The 27,453-nt window shown below is 32.9% G+C and overlaps 1 protein-coding gene across 1 annotated transcript; it reads left to right on the top strand.

Annotated features, from left to right (window-relative positions):
• The first annotated feature begins 473 nt into the window (after window positions 1–473).
• Window positions 474–27,453, top strand: LOC131950344 (uncharacterized). The gene is made up of 22 exons (XM_059312446.1): window positions 474–493; window positions 3,999–4,018; window positions 4,225–4,252; window positions 4,448–4,475; window positions 5,782–5,836; window positions 7,909–7,950; window positions 11,988–12,029; window positions 13,361–13,405; window positions 13,936–13,968; window positions 14,209–14,274; window positions 15,014–15,082; window positions 17,261–17,299; window positions 17,566–17,613; window positions 20,184–20,219; window positions 20,785–20,826; window positions 20,948–20,992; window positions 21,388–21,432; window positions 22,024–22,050; window positions 23,510–23,533; window positions 23,644–24,477; window positions 24,573–24,647; window positions 26,441–27,453. Exons 2-22 carry the CDS (start codon window positions 4,000–4,002, stop codon window positions 27,283–27,285), a joined length of 2,487 nt encoding a protein of 828 aa, XP_059168429.1. The 5' UTR covers window positions 474–493; window position 3,999; the 3' UTR covers window positions 27,286–27,453.

Below are 27,453 nucleotides of genomic sequence, written 5' to 3'. Positions count from 1 at the left end.
TGCATCACATGGGGATACTGCTCACAAAGACAAGCGGTTTCGCTCTGATGGTTAGTATTTCCGTGTAACAAAACGTGAATGTGTAGTTATTAGAATCACGTGCTATTTCGTTCTATAATGCACTTTCACTTGTTCTTAAAATGTTTTGTAAACATACATATGCACCTTAACTTTGACATTTGGACATATAAATAGCTTGAGCAACGCCTAGCTGATAACAGCTGGTATATATATATATATATATATATATATATATATATATATATATATATATATATATATATATATATATATATATATATATATATATTCCTATATCTTGGGATGGGAAGAGAAAGTGAGTTAACCAATCCCTACTAACGCTATTGACAGAGACAATCTCAAAAACAACAAGACGGATCTACTCACGCTTATCTTTTACACACCAGTGTTTAGACAAGTGGGGTATTCGCGTCACTGGTCCATCCACACAGTCACAATAGGCCGCGTTTTAGTAAGTGTCTACTTAGTTAACATTGTATGTATGTGTGACTTTGTGTTCTGAATTCCGTGCTACGTAAATTTAATTCAATTGCTACAATTGACTGAAGTTTGTGATAAAATTCCCGGTTTACACTGTTTATTCTAATATAGTCAACAGTTACACTTTCTTCTAGGAGTTCACAGAGTAAACCAGCTTTGATTGCCTTCTATCAAATTGTGAGTAATTTTCGTTCACTGAAAGTAGTACTTTACGCTATTTCCGATTTCTCAAAAAACCGAATTTGAATTTATAACGTACTAATATTCCGCAAAATTATACACACATTTTTTGCTGTTCACTTGGTGCGCTATACTTTTTATCTACGAGAGTCTATTCTATTTTAAAAAGTTTAAGTAATTAAAAATTGATTAAGAATCATGTCTATACCCCGAGTTTCCATCCCCCGTTCTGTTATTTAAGTAAATTCGAGAAAGTTTATTGGATATCACTCATTAAAACAATAGAGTTGCATGACTAAAAACTATTGTTCATCAAATGAACACGAAAAATGCGCGTTTAATAGTTCAGTAAATAGTACTTTATATACGAAATCTTTATTAATTCCTGAAAAAAAACGTGGCTTCCTATTAAGCCAAATTTAATGTCAGATAGCTTTGTCATTTGGCCTTGACTAATGTGCTAAGCTTGAAATGATTATGTCAGTTAAAAATTATCGAAATTTCGTTCAGCAGTTTCGATACATCGATACATGACAGGCACCCGCTGATCTGAAGACCACAGTCCAGTTCACACATAAAGTTAGACTTGTTTAAATCCCCCACCATAAACTAAATTAAGGACACAGAAGAAGAAGAACTATTTTATTTATTGGATATATTTAGTAATATTTAGGAAGAGACTCACGCTTTTCTTTATAGTTTATTAAATAGTGGAGTATTATAATATATTAAAAGAAAAATATTCATTTTTTTTCTCCTTTTAAGTGCATTATTACAAACAAGCTTGTTATTGAAAAAAACATTTCTGCACTTTTAATACATTTTTTTTCAGTTCTTTAGAATGTTTCATAAAATATAGTCTTATTAATAAAAATTCTATTGCGCACCATCAACATGAATCTGCTCATATAGATCGGTAAATATTAGGTCCCTCCCTACTTTATTTCGATTGACTAGGGATGGGATCTTAATGTTGCGACCAAAGTTTAAATGTTGCCAACTATCTGCTCATTGACTTTGAAGTAGATAGTAGCATCAGGGTTGTAATGCAGTGTCAGTCGCATTGAATTATTAAAAGACCAGACTGGTGTGTTGAGAGAGGCTTGGATCTTGCATGGTAAAACTGATCACTTGAGAGAAGCTGGTCTGTTGTATGTGTTTGCAAGGATTCTATCGACGGCTATGTGGCGGGGAAAGGGAGGACCACCTGATAACTCTAGTATTCCTTAAATAATCTCCTCTTCTTATTTTCAAAGGTGTGTTGTCTTAAATTCGCTCGTCAAACGACGACGGTGTCTAGCGTCCAGACGACTTGGAAAGGGGAGACCATTCGATAACACTTTTACTACTAAAGTTATTCCCTCTTTTACAATTTTACATTGCCGCTCCAGGAATACTAACGGAAAAGCAGCAGACTACCTTCATAACCCCCTCCCCACACCCACCTCCTACCCATTCTGCCCCTCCCCTCTCGATTATAGAGAAGAAAGCGACGATGAAGCGGAACAGTACATCTAGTTAGAAGAAGACTGTGACGATATTGAAGTAAAGGAAAATTGAACGACTTAGCATAAAATTCAGCATCAGCCTGGACAAACCCGTGGACAGTGACTAACTTGAGCTACAAAGGACATGACCTTAGAAACCACGCGGTGACAGTTAGAATACTGAAAAAAAGGAAGATAACAATTACAATATAAACGCTGTACACTTAGTCGTCACATCTCTTTTTGTTTTCCTCGGCCGAAATATATAACGCATTAAACGCAATAACCCACTTGAGACGACAACGAAGCGTAGGAGACGATCGAAACGTTACTGTAGTGAAGTGTAGATTAAAGACATAAGCGCATACTGTGTTTTAGCTACTGTGACCGACCTACACTAACAATTCAAATGGTAGCAGCAATGAGGTTAATTCAATTAGAAATAAAACATATAGTGTTAGTTACCTCACAAATACGGTGTCCAAGTGTCCTTCTCACGCGTCTCTTCTGTTGCATATCGTGGCTTGCAGACAAGACGTGTTTTCACTGTCGAGCTAAGTCCAAAATTGTGTAACTGTTTGTCTTTTTTTTGTCTAATCTTTAACCACACTGTTGTGTGCTGACGAAGACCTTGGGTCGAAACGTCCATAGCATTTGTAACTGTCTCTAACTTGTGAGGTAACTAACACTATCTGTTTTATTACTAACAATTCACAGAGGGCACTGCCTTAGGGACCTCGAGGCGATAGAGACTAGACCGTTCAAATGGAAACAACAACTAAAACAAATATACTTTATGCCAAGCTGAATCACGTCCCTCTTTCCTCTGCAAAATAAATAGCAATAGACGCAACACCTAACTCAGTACAACACAATAAACAACAGAGCCGAACAATTCACGCCCCTGTAACCACACTTCCCTCCCCTTCCCCATGCTCTAAAATCTTCAAATTGTAATACATTATGCTATTACCAATATTTCGCTCTTGATAAATATTACTTCCGCCCACCGCTCTTTTATTAGGAAAGTGTGTTCTTCACCTCCAAGCTGATAATGATTTTCAAAACTAAAAGCCACACCATGAAATTGAATTGTTTAACCGTAAATGCTATAACCCTTGCAAGGAAATTCCGCGAATAAAAGGGGCGTATGAGCATAAAGCTAAAACGTTCTCCTTTTATTTTATCCTCTTGCAACACAATATGCAATCCTCTATAATTTACAGGTTCGTGCACTTACGATGTTCTTATTTTCAAGGTTTTGAAATTTCTTGTCGAATAGAAAAGTGCGAATACCCTCTAATTACCCTCTAATGTTGTTTCGTGTCTGATATCCAAACTAGATTCAAATCCAGAAAACCCCTGTTTCACTTTAAATTCAGATGCCTTGTCCCCAAAGAGAGATAAAATAGTAAATTTGTAACCTTTCAGAATGTCAGATTTTCCACAATCTATTTTATTGTATTTTTCTCCTATCCTCATGTTTCCTTATATTTTGAAACACTGTAAGTATATTTGATTCATGTGTAGCATTTTTAAAATTAAAATTGTGTAATGCAAAAAGTCGCTGACCCTTTATGCTGCAAAGGTAGTTTCATTTTTATAAATGTTTGATGTTCTAATTCGTTTACTCATTTACTCTACTGGATAAACGTTATCTTCGAAGCTGATGATTGAGTGCGTGAGTGTATATAAAAGCGTGTGTGTGCGGTTGTAAATTGGGCAAAATAATTCCGCTTTAACCTTTAGTTGATTATAACATAATCAGTTATCAATTAATACTTGCTTTTTTATTACTTTGGCCGACAGCATGGATCCTACTCGAGAAGGTAAGAAACATTTAACACATTGTTTAAAAATATTACATGTTTTGATAATACTTTCAAAAACTATTAAAACATTTTAAATTATTTTCAAAGAAATAAATGTTTGACACATTTAAGATATGAAATTTTATCTTTACCTATACACTTTCATAAACATTTTAAAACTGAAACGTGTGGTTTTTGTTTTTCAAATTTCATAATTACTTCAGTATCGGGCAGGTCGAGGAAAAAGAAAAAGTAAGATTTATTTTATTTACTTTCAAAAACTAAAATAATTCACGGTAACACTTATAGTATGGATTCTTTGTCCCACATGTATTACTACTACTATTTTACTATTATTTAATAATAATTGAATTTTCATTCTACAAATTTCTGTCTCTGTATTTAATTTGCTACATGTAACAACTTTTCTTGCTTATCACATTTCAGATCCAAAAATGTGTTTTCGAAAGTTATGGTTTGTTGCAGTTTATATATTAATACTTGTTTATGTATATATAATCATATATATATATATATATATATATATATATATATATATATATATATATATATATATAAATATATATATATATATAAATATATATATATATAAATATATATATATAAATATATATATATATATATATATATATATATATATATATATATATATATATATATATATATATATATATACAGAGAGAGAGAGAGAGAGAGACCGTTCATGTGAGTGCCATGAAACTTTGGGTAGTAAATGAAAATACTCCCTAGAAAATTTCTGCGGAAAAGAAACTAAAATTTCTTATGGGCGGCGTTACGGAGGGTGCGATTTTGTCGATATATGGTTTGGCGCCCAGAGTTTTAGAGCGGCTATGTTGGCACTTGGCATCCGTTAATTAAGCAACCTGCATAGCGAGTAAATGGTATTACTATATTCAAAAGTAAAACTGCAACAGAGTAGCCGTCGGCGCTACGGTAGTTGGGTGTCCCAAAGCGCCCTGGGCTCCCCTGAAAGCACTAAGGCGCCTACGTTTTTTTTTAATACAGTGCGACAAACTATGGATATGATGAAGTATTACAGTCGTTCGTTAAATTAAATCAGACGCGTCCACCGGCGCCATGGTACAGCACAATTCTGCTGCGAACAAAAGATTGAGTTTCTTCCCCGAAAGACTCACGGGGCCTCTGAGGGCCCAGTAATAACAAATTTCGGATATATATTTTTAAATAATCAGAGGAATTAACCAAGATTAGATTATTTTGAAAAAAAAATTAACTGTGCTCTTTCCTTTTGTCAGTTCTCAAAACAATGAAAATATTCTTGTGAAGATTTCTGCACACACACAAACACAAAAACACACAGACAAACACAAACACAAACACACACACACACACAAACACACGCATTTGCCCCTTTTTCTATTCCCCCGAGGCGAGTGCCTACCAAACTTGAAACGCCTGCGGCAAGTGCCTTAATAACGGCATACGACCAAGTTGCCGCATATATATATATATATATATATATATATATATATATATATATATATATATATACATTAAAAGAATTTTTTCTAAAGTGTTTTCCCAAATAACGGGCGGTTTAAAGCATGATTCCACTAGAAGTGTATTCGAGAAAGTTTTATTTTAAGTGTGCAAGTCAAGTTCGAATTTTGTATAATAGTTCACGGACTGTCTCAATTACGTTTTTCGACTTATAATCAAGTCTAAAGGTTAATGCAATTTAAACTAATCTAATTTTTTAAAATTATTCTACAACTTAGGGCCTATTCCAGCAACCCAAATCACATAAAGCTAAAGCACGTGTAAGCAAAACAGGTAGGCTTTGTATATTTTATAATTTATCACAAATATAAAGTTATTTCACATTTTAAGACACTATAGTTTATGTTCAGGACTTTAGATTCTCTTCGCCCAGGCAATACGTGTTAAGTTCTCAAAAGGCCCAATCACAACGGTGATTCTTCCGCGGCCATAATTTGTGTATGAGATCACTAAAAGTCTAAAGGAGACGTTGGTAGCAGTGAATGAAAAACAAAAGCCATAAAAAAAACGTTTTAATAAGAGATTTTTATGTAATAATGCACTAAAAAGTAGAAAATAAATGAGTTTCTTTAAATATATAATAATAATAATAATAATAATAATAATACACCACTATTTAAATAAATAAAAAGAAAAGCGCTGGTCACTAGACAGACTGACGACAGACTGATGGAAGATAGAGAAATCAAGTTAGATAAAAGCTTGTAAAAAAATACACTAAAAACCTTTTAATAACAAACTTTTATGAAATAATGCACTTTATTATCTATTGAATAACTTTACTAATATTTTAGAAGAGACCGACGCTTTTGTTTATAGTTATTAAAATAATAGTGTATTATTATATATTTAAAGTTACTCATTTATTTTCTCCTTTTATAAAAGCTTGTTATTAAAACGTTGTTTATGAATTTTTTTTTTCACTACTTATTTTTTTTTAAATTGACAAAACAGTTGCACGACTAAAATCCATTCCTAATGAACATAATAACGTGCGTATGATCAAGCGGAATAGTTGGGTGAGACAGCCTACTAATTTGGACACATTTTTAGTTAATTATTTTTTAAAAATTAACTAGGCATCCAATTAAGTAAAATTTAATGTCAGATTAAAACGCCTTCATGTCTTGACACACGTGTCAAATTTGAACCGAATCTGTCGGTTAGAAATGCCCGAAATATAGCTTGAGCGTTTCGATCTATGACGACAAACAGACTGTCGGCAGACAGACACAGGAAGCAAGTTAAATAAAAACTAGTAAAAATGGACATATCTTTGATCTACTGTTACATAGGGGAAACATACCTCCAACACAAGCGTAATCTTGTTCATATTTAACACGACTGTGGAAAGGCAATCGACAGCGTTTAGAAGCTGCACTGTGGTTTTACATGCACGAATACATAAGCGCAAACAGCACATAAGGATTCATGATATAAGAAAGACCGTGTCGGCTCAGTTAGCATCTTTTGACAGATAAACAGCAACCTGCGTTTAGATGGTGACATAGATTCTATAGCTGGCAGATAAAGCGAAATGATAGAATTAGTAGACTGGTTGGACAGAACATAAACAGTATATAAAGTGGAAATCAGCGCAGAGAGCATGAAGTTGATGATAAACAACCCAAATATTATAATGAAGTGGAAATCAGCGCAGAGATGATGAAGTTCACGATAAACAATCAAAATATTATAATACAGTGGAAATCGGCGCAGAAAGATTGAAGTTCATGATAAACAACCCAAATATTATAATGAAGTGGAAATCGGTGCAGAGAGAGGGGTCTGCGTGGTCGAGTCGGTAAAGCTCATGGTTGCTAAACCTAAAAGTCTCGAGTTCGAACCTCGGGCAGATGAGGCTCGTTAGCTGGGGAAAGCCACTCTTCTACGAGAGACAACTCCAAAATTAAAAACAACTGCTGCCTTGTAGTTCGTTCTTGGTTGGACAAAGGCTATGGAAGCAAATCCAAAAAGAAAAGCAGGCTGAAATCGGAGTCAATGGCCTCAATGGCGCATAACCAGAGGATCAATTTCCCGATAAACAATCCAAATATTATAATGGCAGATATGTACTAGTGAATGGTGAAATTTTAAGGAGGTACTCACTGAAAAAGTGCCTGTTCTAATGACTGAACCAAGCAGAAAGTACTCGCAACAATCACTAAAGTTATAGAAATAAGCAAGCATTGTATAACCTACACATTTAGTAATATTTTTCAATAAATGTGTTGGTTTATAAGTATGTTGCAAATAACACGTGTTTATTATATTATGTTTACAGTGGACAAGTAATAATTATTTATATAACTTTTTTATATCATGTTCGTTTTGCTTGTTCAAAGAGTACAACGAATGTGACGAAGAAGTGTATCATCAAATAGAAGGTAAGTACATATATCTGATTAATACTATTTAAGATGTTTTAGAATTCAGTTAGCCAAATGAAACACTGCATACGTATTGTTGGTGTTAACAACTTTTACAATAGTTCATATTTGTTTCTTTTGCATCCACTCTAATCTCTAATATACAGTACGAGAAAAATGGCCCGTTGAGGAAGGATACACCGGGCGCTAGGTTGATAGTGCTGTCTCTTTTCTCTAAACTAAAACCAACCCACCCCCCCACACACTCCACCCCCACCCCCACCCCCACCCACCCCACCCCCCACCACACCCCCACCCCCACCCACCCCCACCCACCCCACCCCCACCCCCGAAAAAAACATGTCTACCGTCCCATTCAACGAAATATAATTATATACTTTTTCCAGTGTCCGCCCCCTCCCCGAAAATTCTACCCCCGCCTCCGAAAATTTTAAGTACCCCCACCCCTCTCCGTGGAGGAAAAAGTCTGAAAGAAACACTGGTGTCGCGCTTAGCCACTACCCGAAGAATTGCATTAAAGAAATTGCAAGAAAACCACTTTTTAGATTAGACACATTAATTAGGCGGTAATTTTATTATAGAGTATCGATGAAGAAATTTCTTTTGCGTTGGGGAGGGGGGGGGGCTCAGACGTTCTTACGCGGGGGGTGGGGCTTCGCCCCTACCCGAAGAATTGTATGCAAGAAACTCTTCACGCAAACCATTTAGATTAGACAACATTTCCTTTTTATTATTCAATGTTTACGCGATAATCAATGACGTCATATTACTGTGTGCACTCTCTGGTTTTAGATTATTTTCTACTCTATGCTAAATGTGACCGCGTCATACTTCGTTTTTCGAATTACTGTGCATGTTTTTATTTTGCTTGTGTTTTCTCTACAGCGTTCTTGTCAGATAGATACATAGACAGACAGCGAAACTATTAGTATTAACGAGAAAAATGGCCCGTTGAGGAAGGATACACCGGGCGCTAGGTTGATAGTGCTGTCTCTTTTCTCTAAACTAAAACCAACCCCCCCCCCCAACACCCCCCCCCCCCCACCTCCCCCCCCTCCCCCCCCCCCCCCCAAAAAAAATATGTCTACCGTCCCATTCAACGAAATATAATTATATACTTTTTCCAGTGTCCGCCCCCTCCCCGAAAATTCTACACCCGCCCCCGAAAATTTCAAGTACCCCCACCCCTCTCCGGGGAGGAAAAAGTCTAAATTAAAACCACCCCCCCCCCTCACCCCCACGGGGGGGGGGGGCTCAGACGTTCTTACGCGGAGGTGGGGCTTCGCCCCTACCCGAAGAATTGTATGAAAGAATTGTATAAAAGAAACTCTTCACGCAAACCACCTAGATTAGACAAAATTTCCTTTTTTTTCAATGTTTACTCGAAAATCAATGACGTCATACAATTGCGTACACTCTCCGGCTTGCTCTAAGCTAAATGTGACCGCGTCATACTTCGTTTTTCGAATTACTGTGCATGTTTTTAATTTCCTTGTGTTTTCTCTAGAGCGTTCTTGTCAGACAGATAGATAGATACATAGAGAGACAGCGAAACTATTAGTATTAACGAGAAAAATGGCCCGTTGAGGAAGGATACACCGGGCGCTAGGCTGATAGTGCTGTCTCTTTTCTCTAAACTAAAACCACCCCCCCACACACCCCTAACCCCCCCCCCCCCCACACCCCCCACCCACCCCACACCCACACACACACCACCCCCCACCCACACACACACCACCCCCACCCCCCCCCCCACCCCCCCACACCCCAAAAAACATGTATACCGTCCCATTCAACGAAATATAGTTATATACTTTTTCCAGTGTCCGCCCCCTCCCCGAAAATTCTACCCCCGCCCCCGAAAATTTCAAGTACCCCCACCCCTCTCCGGGGAGGAAAAAGTCTAAACTAAAACCACCCCACCCCCCACACACACCACCCCCCCACCCCCCACACACACCAGCCCCCCCCCCCCCCACACACACACACACCACCCCCCACCCCCCCCCCCACCCCCCAAAAAAAACATGTCTACCGTCCCATTCAACGAAATATAATTATATACTTTTTCCAGTGTCCGCCCCCTCCCCGAAAATTCTACCCCCGCCACCGAAAATTTCAAGTACCCCCACCCCTCTCCGGGGAGGAAAAAGTCTAAATTAAAACCACCCACCCCCCCCCCCCCCCCACACACACACACACACCCCACCCCACCCCCCTAAAAAAACATGTCTACCGTCCCATTCAACGAAATATAATTATATACTTTTTCCAGTGTCCGCCCCCCTTCCCGAAAATTCTACCCCCGCCCCCGAAAATTTCAATTACCCCCACCCCTCTCCGGGGAGGAAAAAAGTCTGAAAGAAACACTGGTGTCGCGCTTAGCCACTACCCGAAGAATTGCATTAAAGAAATTGCAAGAAAACCACTTTTTAGATTAGACACATTAATTAGGCGGTAATTTTATTATAGAGTATCGATGAAGAAATTTCTTTTGAGTTGGGGAGGAGGGGGGGGGGGCTCAGACGTTCTTACGCGGGGGTGGGGCTTCGCCCCTACCCGAAGAATTGTATGAAAGAAACTCTTCACGCAAACCACTTAGATTAGACCAAATTGCCTTTGTATTGAATGTTTACTCGATAATCAATGACGTCATATAAATGTGTGCACTATCCGGCTTGAGATTATTTTCTACTCTGTGCTAAATGTGTCGACGTCATACTTCGTTTTTCGAATTACTATGCATGTTTTTAAATTGCTTGTCTTTTCTCTAGAGCGTTCTTGTCAGACAGATAGATAGATAGATAGATAGATACATAGAGAGACAGCGAAACTATTATATAGAATGTTTGTTGTAGAAAATAAGTGGTTGAATAAGTACCAAATTGCTTTTGAGAACACATGAGGATGCTTATTATTTTATTGATTAGAAAAAATGTATTACTGTCTTTTAAGTTTAGTAAACAAATAGTCTTCTAAATTCTCAGATTTGCTTTAAAAATGTAAACTTTTAAGTGCATCACCATCCGTTTTATAGATTGCATCTGATACGCTGTTTTGATTTAGCTGGTCAGAAATGTTCCCTCTAAAGACTAAGAGTGTGTGTGCAAAAAATATATTGTGTGCTCGTAGCTAAAAATGACTTGGGCAAGTCAATATGTACGTTTAGGCTTGCCATTAAGCAGAGTAATTTTGATAAATTAATAGTATAATGTGTAGGACTAATGAAAAGTATACAAATAAAAGAAAATGCGAATCCCATCAAAATAATATAAAATATACAATAGAAACTTTCAGACGTTTACTTAGACAACATGTTATATGGTCGACTTACTATGTTAGTGAAATGCAATCTTATGTTAATAATGTTAATACCATAATACAAATACAATAGTTTAACACCATTTTAAAAAGCTGACTTGAAAACAAAATTAGCTAAACTTTCAGGGGCATATATTGAAATTTCTCTCGTCTAACCTTGCCTTACTTCCACGCCTTATATGCTTTGTTTAAATCCACATCCTCTCCAGCATTTAGATATAATTTAATTTGCATTAGATTCTCCAAATGTCTGGCTTTAAATCTATTTCGTGCGTGCACTTTAATTCTGTTCATAAGACTAAAAGCTCGTTCGCAATCAGCGCTGGATGCTTGAAAAGTACAAAATATGTCAATTAACTATGCAAGTGAGCTCAATTGTTCATCATTTAAAGCAACTCCTGCGATTTTAGGTAGCGAATTTACTGAACCTAATTTGAGTTTTTCACTTATCTAAAATTTGAAGTCTTTGTTGTCATTAGCTGTGAGTTTTTAGTTTTTCAATAGTGCAAGCTCCAAATGTTTGAAATGCATGCAAATAATGTTGTTAATATAAATATAATTATATATATATATATATATATATATATATATATATATATATATATAGAGAGAGAGAGAGAGAGAGAGAGAGAGAGAGAGAGAGAAAGAGAATGAGCGGTTAAATATGACAAAACAGACTTATTTTTTAACATATGCAAGTTTATAATTTTAAGATGTTCAACAAAACGAAAGTCCAAACATGGGTCCATTAGTCCGTAAGTTGAACTTAATATTTGCAATTAAGCTTATTCCACTTTACTCTGTTATAGCTTTAGTATTTAACAAACAAAATAGTGTACCAAGACTTGTAAAGTAAAGCTATAAAAAAACTAAACTTCGAGCTTAAATTATAGATAAAAAGTGCCGGAATACCGGAGAGTGCCGGAGAATCGCTTGAACAAATTATATAATGATAGACAGTACTGTTTCTGATGACGCGAAATAATTGTTGTTTTTTTTTAATTAAATAATTTAATTTTTGATTTCTTTAAAATAATGTGTTTTTATTATTTATTATTATTTTATTTGTTTTTTTTTTTAATTTTATCAAATTTAGTTTATTGTTGAAATTGAGGACAATTTAATTTTATTTCATAAATAAGGACTCGACATGATATAATGTACAGTACTCTTATAAACCTAACATTCTATAGTGCGGTGTAATTAAGCACACCTTTTTCATTGACCTTGACATATAAGGTAAAAATTTCAATATTATGCCTGGTCGCTTTATTTTATTAACGTGAGTCAGGTACGTAAAAAAGATGGATTGACTTAGAGATTACATACGGAATCGAGCCTGATATAAGAACTTGACAATTTCGGATTCAACCACACCACCACAAACAAAATGGCGAAATCGAATTAAATGTCACAATTAGACAGTAGAAGTAAAAAAAAAATATTATATTTCGAAAATGTGTAAGGAAAAATTTCGATTAAATTGTTAAAAACTAATTACTATTGTCAAAAATGTGGGTGGTAAACATGATAGTCACTCTTTTGATTATTAAAAAAAAAAAAATTATTGTAAATTCAAACATATAAAAACATAGTTTTTTGAAAAAAAATATATCTATTTATTGGTATAAATCAAAATTGTCAGCGATTTTCGAGTCTGTGATTTAAAAATAAGATTTATTTTTCGGAGTTCTGATAGTCAATTTCGAATCAAAATAATGATGTATTTAAAAATCTCAATGGTAATTACTTTTTTAGAACATGCTCTCAGTTTTAATTATTGATGCCCGTTTTTTTGTCTTTCAAAATTTTATCAATATCTTTATATTCAAACCAAAAGAAGACTACTGCTACGACTATTACTGAAGGAAGTACACTTAGGCTACTGTTTGCAAAACTCTAATTCAATTGTTTATCTAGTTTTAGTGACATATTGGTAATGTTTGGAATATATATATATATATATATATATATATATATATATATATATATATATATATATATATAATATATAATATATATATATTTATATATAGTAAGCTTAAACACAATGACATATGATTCCTTTTTTTAAATCTTTCACAAGATGAAGAGATTGCAACACCGACATTATTACTGATTCCAGACAAAGGTAATTCAGTAAAGTGGCTTTTACTTCTTCGTAAGCAGGAGTAGAATTGACATAATTTCAAAAACGAAAAAGAATTGTCAGAAATAAGGTAGTAGAAGCATATCGAATATGAAATTTGAAAAATATGTAAACAAAAGTAAAAAGTTTGAATTAATGGTTAAGCTAATTTATTTTACTTAAATTCGGTTGATGAGAATGACCTTCTCTATGTTTTGGAATTTTTTAAAATTAATAATGATAACATCTATTAAGTGCTTAATTATTTTTAAAATGTAATATGATAATTAACTTTTATTTTTCAGCGTTGTTGAATTCTCTAGACAACCATTCTTAACTTTTAAGTGTTGTAATCGATTTTTTTAATGTGACTTTAAAAATTAATACATTATCGACATTATAAATAGTCAATTTTGAATCGAGATAATAATGTTTTTAAAAATAACCAATGCAAATTCTTTCTCATAACACATTAACTATATTTGATAAGGTTAATTTTTTAATATGTTTTAACACCATTTTTTTTTAAACAGAAAGACGATTACTACCACAGCTTCCTACTGAAGGTTGTACTCTTACTGCTTTTACATGATTGAAATCAAATATTACTTTCCGTTTGACTGACGAAAAAACTAATACAAGCATTACCATTAATTGTTTAGTATAAGTCAGCGCAGCAATCGTTTTCTACTCAACTTCTGATCTCTTTTTGGTCGCTAGTTTTAGTCAAATATTGGTAATGTTAGTATTAATAACTGTAAAAATATTTAATATGACGTATAATCACATTTTGTATTCATAAAAAGATGATGGGACTAAAACACTTACAGAAACAAAAAACAGTCTGCAATTACTACAGATTCGAAATAAAGGTACTGAATGTTGTGATACAATTCAAATCAAATAATGTTTCATTGTATTATACATACGAATTTAAAAAAAACAACAAATATTCTGATTACTTCTAACGACAAAATTAAATGAATAATTTTTTTAAAAAGGAGACCGTTAACTTACTTTTTGTTTACAATTTTTTTTTATATAATGGTTCGCTTGAAGCGATTGATAATACATTCATGCCTTGAAACAATACCTTTAACAATATATGTAGGAATGACATAATATTTATATTAGACACTTTAACGAATTGTTTTGGATGTGTTTTGCACTAAAATCATACAACATTCTTATAATTCACTAATGTGAGATACTAATCGGTCATGGTGACTAGTAGAACATTTTTTCCCATTTATCTCAAAAGCTAGATCATTTTTTTTTATTTATTGTTGTTAAATCTTTGTCGTTATTAGCACAAAACATTTAAACATAATTCAATTACACTATTAAATAAATAAGGAAGTTACCCTAAACATTTGATTGTCAGGATAAAATAAATGTTGACCACATCCAAAGGATTGTAAAGATACAAAAACGTTTATTAAGACACCTCTCGCTATAGCTAAAACCAACACCTGTCTGGAGCGGGAAGGTTGTCATTTTAAAAATTTTGGTTGTAGTTATATGTTTTATGCGGGTAAATTGAAATGTTTTACTTAAATTACCATAATACTGTGCTGTCCCACTTCATAACACTCTCCCCGGTTGTTTTAGAAACTGACAAAAGCGAAACGCCAGCTATCCCACCAAGTCGAGTATCTTTAACACGGGATTTTTATCCAGGTAATAATCCATCATTTAGTTATGTTTTACAACAAATTACCTCAGTTACGTTTTGTAAATAAAGCTGTTAAAAGGTATTGATCTCAAGGATAGACTTTTTACAGCCGTACGATATATAGAGAGAATCACCTCATTAAACATAAAATATACAATAACTGCACTTTGGTATTGAACCAACTAATAATACATTTCAATGAGTGAAAAAAAATATAATACGTCTTTTTAACATATTATTAATTTCTATATATTTAAATAAAAAGACAACTGCTACCACCGTGTCTTACTAAAAGTAAAATACGCAATGCTTTTGCAGTATTAAGATAAAAATTATCACATTTTTAACTTGCAAAAACTTAAATATGTAAAATAATTTAATCTCCTTTTGTTTTGTGGTATTGCAGTAATCGTTTTCTATTTTGCTAGTTGTCTCTTTATGCCTACTAGTTTTCTTCAAAAATATGTAATTAAAAAAAATTCTATATACAATGACATAATATCAATTTAACTATAACCTTTTTCTTAAAATGGTCAAGAGGTTAGAACATTAACAGAGATTAGAAAAAGTGTGCTAGTTCCACTGATTCCAGATAAAGGTAATAAATTTTGTTAATTGTAGGATTTAAAAACATTTTCATGATATTATATATCAAAAATTTAAAATTCAATCATCCTCATTATGCTAAAAAGTCAACATTATTGTAAAATCGAATTGAAATATGAAGATTACCATGTGTAGAGATAATCACCTTATCTATTATTTTTAAAAAATACCATATAGGGTCTGCAATAATTACATCCCTAATTTTTGGAACTCGAATAATAAAACGACTATATTTTTAAACACATCTCAAAAATTAAAAACACTTACATAATATAAATCTATACTTAGTATCATCAAACCTATGTAAACTAACATTAACTTTACCATAACAATAAAAACTCAACAAAAAAATAGAATATAGAATCGAATGCTGAAAATGATACACAATAATAATGACGCCATTGTTAATTCAGACAAAAATAAACCGGGAGTGATCTCCCCTAAACTTTCTCGAATATTCTTATATAAAACAACAAGGGGTTGGGAACTCGGGGTATAGACATGAATTTTAATCCATTTTAAATACTTAAACTTTTTAAAATAGAATAAAATCTCGCGTAAAAAGAATTGCACACCAAGTGATCTCCAAATAAAGATGTGCATAATAGTGCGCAATATTATTAGTACTTTATAAATTTACATGAGTTTTTTTTTGGGAAATCGTAAATAGCGTAAATTACTAGCGGAAATTACTCAAAATGTGATAGAAGGTAGAGAATTAGATCATTTACTTACAAGTGAAATTTTATTTATCTATCTGAAATACTACTCAAGTTATAGGGTTTTGAAAAATTCAAAGTAAAAAAGTGCCACTTCCGGTTATCGGAAATCGCTCAAGAGTTGAAAAGGATCTACGATTTTGATAAAATACTTATATATGAAATTTTATCAACCTAGCTGTAACGGTACTCAAGTTATCGTGTTTACACACACACATACACACACACAGACATACAGACAAGATTGCAAAACTATGTTTTTCAGACTCAGGGAGCCCTAAAACGTCGAGATTTGCAAAAACCTCGATTTTTGTTTTTGCACGATTACAATACTTTCTCTATACTTCGTGTATACGAGAAAAATTTCTAGATGGTCAGAACCATGCTCGGCTGAAATTTTTTTAAACGATGAAAACATGTCTGAGACTTGTCGGCACAGTGGGCAGATGAAGTAGAGTTTGGGTAGGTGTATCCGAAATCGGTGTTTTTTAATCGGTGTCTGAGTTGGGGTGACACTTTGCAGGTGAAGTAGAGTTGACCTGTTTTTGTGACCTCAGCATATAAAGGAATAGTGTTGTAAGAACCATGGTCAGCTGAAATCGGTGTTTTTAACAGAAAAAAAAGTCTGCTTTGTGACGTCTTTTTTAATGTGAGGTCTAGTTTTTTTTGTGATGATAAGTAACAGACATGTTGTCATTTATGGATGACCCCCCGAAACCCATAGTTATTCAAAGGATGACAGGTAGTCTAGTGAATCAGAAAGATAAAATGTCCACGTATTATTTATACCTATAATTTTAATTTCAAAACATTTCCCAAAGATAAATTTTGTGTTTTTAATGTGTTTTTTTTCTTCAGAAAATCAAATGGGTGCATTAGCAGACGCCGATAGATATGGTGTGTTAATCTCTAAACATCTTAAATATCTTAAATAAAATAAATAATATCTTATTTAAATATATACATTTTCGCCCTTTAAATAACTATTATTAACATAATGTACTTTTCAAAATAACATTCTTTAATTTACTTTTTTAAACTATCAACTTTAATAAAACATTTATTAATAAATAAATTGTGATCAGGTCATCATATATGCTACTATAGCACTTAGAGATTAAACAAAGGTATGTTAATAATTGAGATTACTGATAATTTTTCAGATCATATCATGTTTGAAGAAAACTCTAGGAAACAAAACGATGACACACGTATGTACATTGTTTTAAATTTAAAATTCGGTAACATGTAGAGCAAAATAAATTAGAATGGAGGAATGTTTTACATCTTTGAAATAGTACAAAAGCGAAAGATATTTTTTATGGGTACTAAATCGAATTACTTTGTATTTTACTTCATGGCAGATGTGCATAAAAAGACCACACTATCTCTATAAACTTTACTTTTTCTATCCTCTTGACAATCAACTCAGAAAGAGTAACTTTAAATTAATATTGCTTATATGTTGATGACATATATATATATATATATATATATATATATATATATATATATATATATATATATATTTCTCTATATATTTTGCTATTTTTTGCCTTGGTGTCACCCCCCCCCCTCCTAAATGGTGTCACCACGTTTTTCTTGTGGACTAAAAAGTAGAAAATAAATTTTTCTTTTGTGCTTCCTCGAGCTGTGCAGGTTCTTGTGATGACTGACAAAAAACGTGGGTACGTTCACCATCAAATTTCCCGACCCATCTGCCCGACCCACGTTTTTTGTCAGTCATCACAAGAACCTGCACAGCTCGAGGAAGCACAAAAGAAAAATTTATTTTCTACTTTTTAGTCCACAAGAAAAACGTGGTTTTTTAAAAAGTTTTTTTTAAGTATTTTATTTTCTCCTTTTTAGTCCGTTGCTACACATGAAAAACGTGGTTTTTAAAAAGTTTTTTATATAGTTTATTTTCTACTTTATCTAATGACTTGATTAAGTATGAATTGACTAAGTGTTTATAAATACACGGACTAAAAATATTGAGCGACCAGGATTCGAACCTGGGTTGTCGCGGCCACAACGCGAAGTACTAACCACTATACGATCACGGCCAGCGCGCTCACATCGATTGGGGCCGAAGTAACTGTGTCAATAGGCCTCCAGTCTTGTCGGTATCTTTAGAAATCATGTCCTCAATTTTATGGTCCTTGGGGCGTAATTAAATTAAGCTAATTACGGTCTCTAATTGCTAGTTTTTATGATTGCATCTGAAATTGTTAGGCGAAAGTAGCCTCTATGCCAAATTTCAGATCTCTAGAGCAATCAGAAGTGGGCTAATTTTCGATGTCAATTTTAATAACAAATAAATCCATCCACAAACGCGAAGCTGAGTTAAGAAAAACGTGTTAAAAAAAAGAAAGACGCCATAGCTGAGTAATGAATAACTTTGCTTTGCAACGACCGCTGTCAAACAAGCACATGTCACCTGATCACTAAAATGTGACCGACATATTACTATTGACTTAAGATGCTAGTTGTATTGTCTACCTCTTTAGGTTCTGTCCGCTAACAAAGCGTGCGGCCAGTTTTCTACGTATGTGTGTTTTCATAGCCCTTTCATCAATTGATCAGAAATCCCTTTTGATCAAGTTTCGTCCATCTATTGTTGTAGCGCTGTGTAAAGATCGGTAAGCTCACCTGCACTGTCTACCAAAACATAGTTTGGATCGACGAATATTAAATTTCTAATTGTAATTTCAACGTTTCGTGTAATGTGACAAACCTGTGCTACAACCTTTCCTCCCAATTATTATTTGTAAACAAATGTAAAGACAAATCCATTTTTTGAAATGATAAAATCGACTAAAATAATCTCAAATACTAAACATATTTTGCCGTGGGATATTTTGTCTTAGATTTTTTTGTCTGAGATCAATTGTACATGATATCATTTGTCCTAAAATATTTTGTCCTGGTATCTTTTGTCCGTGAGATCATTTGTCCTTGAGATCATTTGTCCTTGAGATCATTTGTCCTTGAGATATTTTGTATGGGATATTTTGTATGGGATATTTTGTCTGAGATCATATGTCATGGAACCCACAAAATATAACGTATACAAATACATTAGATAACGCTAAATAAAACTACTAAATAATGCTAAGAAATTTATCATATATATATATATATATATATATATATATATATATATATATATATATATATATATATATACAAGAATAATACAACAATAAATTAATATATAATAAAAAGCTCTACGACTTCAATAACGATACACGATACTTAACACGACGTCCACAGCCACACTACAACCAACTGCTACACACATTAGCACATGCTCTGACACCGGTCATCTGACACTCTTCACGTAAACACCACTCGCTCCATGTAAACACTCAAAAATGGACTACAACTATATAGAAAAAGGAGGGTAACTGTCGTTCAAATACACAACACACTCACACACACACACACAATCAGAGGGCATGTAAAGGACGTAGCAGTAGAGTAAGTAAAGTAAATGTGGCTGTCAAATTCATGTATGCTAATGTATATCAGAGAAACTGATGAAGTCCACTTCATTTGTCGCATGAACCATCAGGTTCAAAAGAATATCCCTTATACCAATGTTAATTTTTCAGTAAGATAAAAAAGCCAAATTAAATGTTTATATGTTAGAAATTAGGTTAATTCTAGATAAAATTATTTTTAAAAAGTATAGATTTTGAATGTCTTCTATTATTTATGTTAATAAACATTTTTAAAAAATTTAATGCATTTTCTCCATTTCTTATTTTTATTTCAGGTATGCAACGCGATACAATAGAGAATGATGAATATTGTATGTGTTTGTCAAATTTTAATATTTTTCTGTTTCTAACAACTACGATATTTAGTGCTACTCACCTCCTTCAGACAAAACTTTGAGAGTAGTAAATGTGGTCAACTACACAATAAAAGTTTTGGCTTTAGATTTAACACATTTTATTTTAATATATATGTTAAAGTTATTAATAACAAAAAAGTTAATTATTATATTATCATGAGGTAGATACAAATAATGCACTATTCTTTATTTCATTGCTATCCCCTACTTAAAATATAAATGTAAGTAATTGTTTTAGATATTTCAACGCACATGCCACATTTGCATTGGTATATTTATATAGAAAGCAGGAATATTTAAAGATTATTACTTTAAAATCTGTTTTTTTTAATTAGTTGATTTAGATCATTTTATGTCAATTCTTTTAGTTATCTAAAATATCATTACAAAGTAAAACAAAATAAATTTTTATCATCACATTAATTTTAATTACATTGCACTGGCTTTTTAAAACCAATGTTTAAAACAAAAGTCTATATAAATTCTTGTAGGTTTAAGCTATACATACTTTTACCCACAGATAATTCATGTTGGCTAAAGAAAGATACACAAGATTTACAAGGTAATACTTACATTTAATAACAAGAAGGGATGTAATGTTAGGAACTAAAATGACCTAAAAAGATAAAAAATAATTTTAACGAACGGCTCTACCACGTTATATTTTGTAATTTGTTTTACAGGACCACAGGAAAGTTCCAAAAAAGAAGGTATGACATCTACAAAAGGTAAGATTATTTCAGGTTTCTATATCATGTATTTTATCAGATAAAACATAATTACTGACCTGGGCTGACAACGGCCTTATATAAAATCGTCATTATCTAAAGTGCTTGAATAAAATGGAGGATAAACTTGATGTTTGTTAAGGAAAAATACCAGATTGTCAAAAATGTAATATTTAAATTTGAAATTTCACAACCGTTTTCTGAATACAGGCAAAAATAAACGAATAAAATATTAGGATAAAATTAAAATTGCATTTACATTTTCAGAAAATAGTTTTCATAAAAGCTTTTTAAATTAATTAATAATGACTTATAATTTATACTTGATTCATGACTCATGTAAATATTAATTGGTTAATAAATCAATTTAAATAATGCCATATAATATTTTACAGAGCAAGTCTACACTTCCAATCCAGAAGAATACCAGTCTACAAAAGGTACATTTATGTTAATTACATGATGCTCCGCTAACTAGTCGATGCGATTATTTAAAGATATAAAGTTTAACTACAAGCTATAAGCCTATACATTCCGAATTTTGTTTTCAGTAAATATATCAAAGACTTTCCAATGAGTTAATTGGACGTTATCATATCTTTATGTATATATATATATATATATATATATATATATATATATATATATATATATATATATATATATATATATATATATATATATACAAACAGTACTATTTAAAATGAAAAAATACAAAGATTAGTAGTAACTAATTTAAAACGCGAGTTGTTTTCTTTAATGGATAATGTGAATCTTAATATGGTGCAGGTGCTTTGAACATGAATTATGATATTGGTGTTTTCACATCTAAAAAAGTATGGCATAAAATAGCTTTGTGCTTGGATTGCCTCATGTTTATTTATTAATTTGCTCAATACCAATTGATACGAATGAACTTGCCATTTAATTTTTTTTTTAAATGACATGCTTCTAGAATTATTTTAATAAACAATAATACGAATGCACGTTGTTATTTTATTCCTATACACATATTTTATATTTTTTTGCAGACATCAGTATTTTTAAAATTTCTAAGGGTAAGTAGCTTTGAATTTTATCACTTTTTTGTAAGAATTTTTCGAAATTTCGTATTCATACATCTCAAAACTTTATATATTAATATACTGAAAACGAATAAAGCTTTAGCTAAAACTATTATTACTAAAACAATAAATGAAATCAATAAATATTCAGTATTATATTTTTCTCAATAAATATATAAATATTAAAAAATTAAGATATTTCAATTGACATATTTTATCAAATTATAATATAAGCTATGACACAGTGGTATTTGGTATTTTAAGCTATATAGTAAAATAACAAAACTAAATAAAACATTTGAATCATTTTTATTAAAATGTGCACAATATAGTATATTTATAAAACCGGGAGTGATCTCACCTAAACTTTCTTCAATATTTTTATATAACACTAAGGGGGATGGCAACTCGGAATATAGACATGATTTTTAATCCTTTTTAATTAATTAAACTTTTTATAATAGAATAGAAAAAAAAGAGTTGCACACCAAGTGAACGCCAAATAAAATGTCCATAATAGTGCGGGATATTATTAGTACTTTATAAATTCACAATCGTTTTTTGAAAAATCGGAAATAGCAAAAATTATTACTTCTGGAAATGACTCAAAATTTGACAGAAGGTAGTGAATTATATCTTTTACTAATACGTGAAATTTTATATAGGTCTATCTTTTTGAAATAGTACCTTGGCTTTTGAAAAATTCAAAGTAGAAAAAGTTCCACTTTCAGTTATCGGAAATCGCTGAAAAGTTGATTCTGATCTACAAATTTGATATAATACTTATATATAAAATTTCATCAACCTAGCTGTAACGGTACTGAAATTATTGACACATATACATACACACACACACAGGCATACGGACAAGATTGCAAAATTTTGTTTTCCTTACTCAGGGAGGTGTAAAACGTCGAGATTTGCAAAAATCTCTTTTTTTTTTGCACGATTATACTACTTTCTCTATAGGCCTACTCTGTATATACGAGAAAGTAAAAATATAAAATAACAGTTTCTTAGGGGGTATTTTAAATTACATTTTAATTATAGAAATTTGGAAGAGGGAATTTTAAGTAATACTAATCTTAACAAAATCTGATGCAAACACGATCAAACGGTATATCGTTATCAGGCAATTTTTATTTTAAAATATATGGAAACTAATCAAAATAAATTGATCCTAATGTAGCTATTGTTTGAAAGCTTGAAGGTTTTGCAGGAATAAATTTAGAGATATAATAAATAAGATGCAGTAAATGTTATATTGTTTTAAAAACAATTTCAATGTATAATTTAAAGTAATAAGCCATTTTTTTTAAAACAAAAGTTTTTATATTAATATTAAAATACTATTACATTTATATCTCAATTATTTAACAATATTTGTGTGTTATAAGTAAGCCGTATAATAATTAAAAGTAAAAGTAATGGTACTTTTTTTTCGATTTTTTAGACGACATGAATATTGCACTAAAAGGTAAGATTTTAAAATAAGAATGTACTATTAAAAGTATATAGACATATTTATGTACATAGGTTTAGTCAAGTATCTCTGTGTATGTATGTACACTTTTTCTTGATTTCCAGATATAGCCTGTTCGAGATATGATCGTGAATTGATATACTTCGACAAACTAGAGGCTAAAGCAAAACCACGTCTCAAACTCTGTACTACAGCAGATTTGACATTTATTTCAAAAGAAGATCTAAGGGAATTGATAATTGCTCAAGCTAAATGTACAGTGTCTATTAACGTTGAATATACAAGTCCAAGGAGGCCTGATTTATATCCGGGGAGCGATATTTCATACCCACATTACAATTACAGAGGAAAGAGTTGTTCAAGAAGAGGATCTGGGATCTTGAAGAGAGTGATCTGGTACAGAGATTCCGATAATATTTCATGCCAATGTCAGAAATGTAGCAATGGAACTTATGTTACTAACAGCTGGGGAGAAATAGAAATATTAACAGCGACACATCTTGTGTTCGACGACAGCGAGGCGAAGTATGCGACTTGTATTTTGGACTGTGATAGTCCCGACTGTTTAGGTGAAATTATTAGAGGTTGCACAGCTGAGGCAAGTATTATAGGTGATGGTTGTCTGCTAAGATGTTATAGTCATGACTCGTGGTTATTGGAGAAGCTTGAGAAACGATGCCGCATTTATCAAAAACTATGCATCAGACTAAATGCAAATTTTAACAAGCTCAGAAATTTCATTGTGACTGTAGTGCATCAGTCAGAGGGTAAGAAACAAGTGTATGTTGGAGAAAATCCGCATATATGGAATTCGCATAATTATAACTCTGCCCAATTTTATAATGCAATACACACATCTACGAATTTCACCGATGCGTCAGTTTACATCCTTGAAAAGGAGTTACCCGAGTCATTCAAAAACAGTTCAGAGTATGACGGTGAGTACAATATGGGATTTTTTAATGTAAAGAATAACATTCGTTTTAAATTAATTTATTTAACACAAAGTAAGAACTAATAAACAAAATTGCAGTTATAAAAACACAGTTATCAAGTCAATGTGAAACGTTCAATGGAAAAGCTGTTCTTAAATCCGATCTTTTTACAGGTATGTAATTTATTTTGAACAATGCATATTTATTAAAATGTACACAATGCCTGCTCTTGAATCATAAATATCGGGACACGGGCTTCCTACACTGCCGCATCAAAACTTTGAGTGTACGTGGATCACTAACAGAAATAATTAGGTAGAACACACTTCGGTGACCACCCAAGTGTCAGTGCCATATAGCGGCGCTCTCTGGAACCCCAATTCCACTACCACAGAGGCGCCTCGTACGGCCCTGGTTCCTTAAAACTAACATAGGCGCAATATCGCTCACAGAATAACCCAGAGCGCCACAAAGCATCGTGAAACAATGATGCAGATTGCGTCATTTGCTAAAGTTACAAAAATCAACAGGATTTTTTCTTTAACAAGTAGAGTAAAAAAAAATGACGTCTTTTCAAAGCTCATTGTGGCTGATGCAATTTATTAGCATTACTAATGGTGTATTTTTAGAAGATCTATATAATATCTGATTGGATCGTCTAAAAATAGATGCTAATTGCATCATTCGCAAAGTGACAAAACTGGATTTTTTTACGGACAAAAAGAAACATCCCACAAATTATTTAACATTAGTTAATTTTTCTGATTATTAAAATAAAACGTATTACATGGCCCTCAGCGGCCCATTTGAGCCTTTGGAGGCCGAAACTGAAATTTTTGTTCGCAGCAAAATCGCACCCTACCAGGGCGCCAGTGGACACGCCTGATTCAATTTAGTAAGCGACTGTAGCGCCCGATCTTTCCCATGGTCTATCGACTTTTAAATTCTTTTACCGTATTTAAAGAAAAATCGCACACTCCCGGGGCAACGTCCTTGCGAAATTAAAAAAAAAGATTGTTCTTCAGAAACCTCCCCTGGAGTGTTCTAATCAGCTCCCCAAAGTTTCATACCACTCGGATGAACGGTGTCAGACCGCATTTAACTGATATTTTTTATATACCGTACATACGGAAAAATTGCACCCTCCCGTGGCGACGCCCTTGCAAAATCAAAAGCTATTTTTTCAGAACCCTTCCCTGTATTGTTCTTATTAACTCCCCAAAGTTTGATGGAGATCGGTTGAACGGTGTTAAACCGCAATCGACTTATATTTTTAGATACCATATAGAGAAAAAACAAATGTTTTTTGCGCAGAAAAAACCTCAAGGAGTATTCTCAAAATCTTACCAAAGTTTCATGGCGATCGTGCGAACGGTGTCACTGCAATTTCCTTTTTTTAGTAAACCGTATACAGTGAAACATCGCACCCTCCCGTGTCACCGCCCATGCGAATTTGAAATATTTTTTCGCAGACACCTCCCCAGAAATATTCACAACAACTTCAAAAAGTTTCACGGCGATGTGATGAGAGGTGTAGTAATGCATAAAAAACAGACAGACAGACACAAACATACATTGCTTTATATATATGTATATATATATATAGATAGAATAGATAGAATAGATAGATAGGCCTATATATATATATAAGTTTAATCTCTCACCCACACGAATACACTCCCCTCTAATTACCCCAGTCCTATCTCTATATATAGCCATAACTTTATTCTTAAATCATCTGCATTTTTTCTGTCTAACACTATCGCTAAACCATCTGGTTCTGATTGCCACAAACACAAATCAGATTGTGGAAAAATTTTAACTGATACTTTCTTTAATCAAAACTAATGCAGAGGGTGATTAGTTGAGATATCAAAATTTAGTTTTTAAGAACAACCGCAATCTATATATATATATATATATATATATATATATATATATATATATATATATATATAACATTCAGGGCCAGGTAATTTTGAGATGCATACCGACGCTGAAGCAGTGGTGGATTTGCAGTGGGCTCAGTGTAAAAAAAACCCAAATCACACGCACTTCACACCCATTCGAGAAATGAAACTGGAGCACATCCCATTGAAAATGGAAGACTTGCTTTTTAGTTTGATCAAGTCATTCACAAGTCTGACAGTGAAAGTTATCCTTTTTGATAAGATGAAGAATGAAATAAATTCAGGGTCAGGCATGATTTACCAGGTAGAAACTTTTGCACCTTCGGACAACAAAGTATGTACTTGTCATTGCTGCACGTATTCAACTTCGGCATTGAAAGAATGGGCGTTAATAGAGGTGAAAACAACATCACAGTTTGTGGAATGTGTACATGGACTATTAGAATCGCTTAAGAAATGGGACTCGTTGTTTATAATGATGGATGACTTGAAAATGGAGATTGTTGAAGTGAAATCTGTCAATGTGCTGCAGTGTGTCACTCACGACATGTCTAACGCTCAAAAGCTAAAAGGATTTTTAAGACACCATGAGAGAATGAAACAGAACTTAGTCGACGATCTGAACTTAACCGTCATTGTGTCACATCCGCATGGTTGCTCCAAGCAAGTAACCTTTGGAAAAATGAAGCACCAAATAGCAATGAGTGGCCATAAACAGAACGTTGCCAGATGGAGAGATGAGTACCACTGGGTCAAATACATCTACGAGACACCAACCTGCCCAGGCAGTAGCGGGGCTTATGTGTATAAACTAGGGGATGAGTTTGGCGCTCGTGTGCACAGCGGAACATACAATTTCATTAACTATGCTGGCGAATACGTAGCTCTTGCAAATATGTAGAGAAATATTTTTGCATAAATGTTTTGCTGACTGTCAACAGTTGGACTATGTAAATTGAAATGGGGGAATTCGCTAGTATGGGAATTAGGATTGGCAAGTGTTAACAATTGTTAACTAAGCGGATACTTTTTTAAAATAATTAATATTTATTTACTCAAATGTAATCAT

This window comes from Physella acuta, unplaced genomic scaffold, assembly GCF_028476545.2.
Source record: "Physella acuta isolate Inbredline_101_S28 unplaced genomic scaffold, ASM2847654v3 ptg000756l, whole genome shotgun sequence".
Classification (NCBI taxonomy): Eukaryota; Metazoa; Mollusca; class Gastropoda; family Physidae; genus Physella; species Physella acuta.
The sequence above is the reverse complement of the archived record's forward strand: the minus strand, read 5'-3'. Positions and strand labels throughout refer to the sequence as shown.

What these genes read in the sequence shown, in the direction of transcription:
- LOC131950344 (XM_059312446.1), top strand. An exon ending in AGTGTATCATCAAATAGAAG is followed by an intron (nt 7,951 to 11,987) that starts GTAAGTACATAT and finishes TATAATTTTAAG; the next exon opens with ATGTTCAACAAAACGAAAGT. An exon ending in ATTACTGATTCCAGACAAAG is followed by an intron (nt 13,406 to 13,935) that starts GTAATTCAGTAA and finishes TTTTTTAAACAG; the next exon opens with AAAGACGATTACTACCACAG.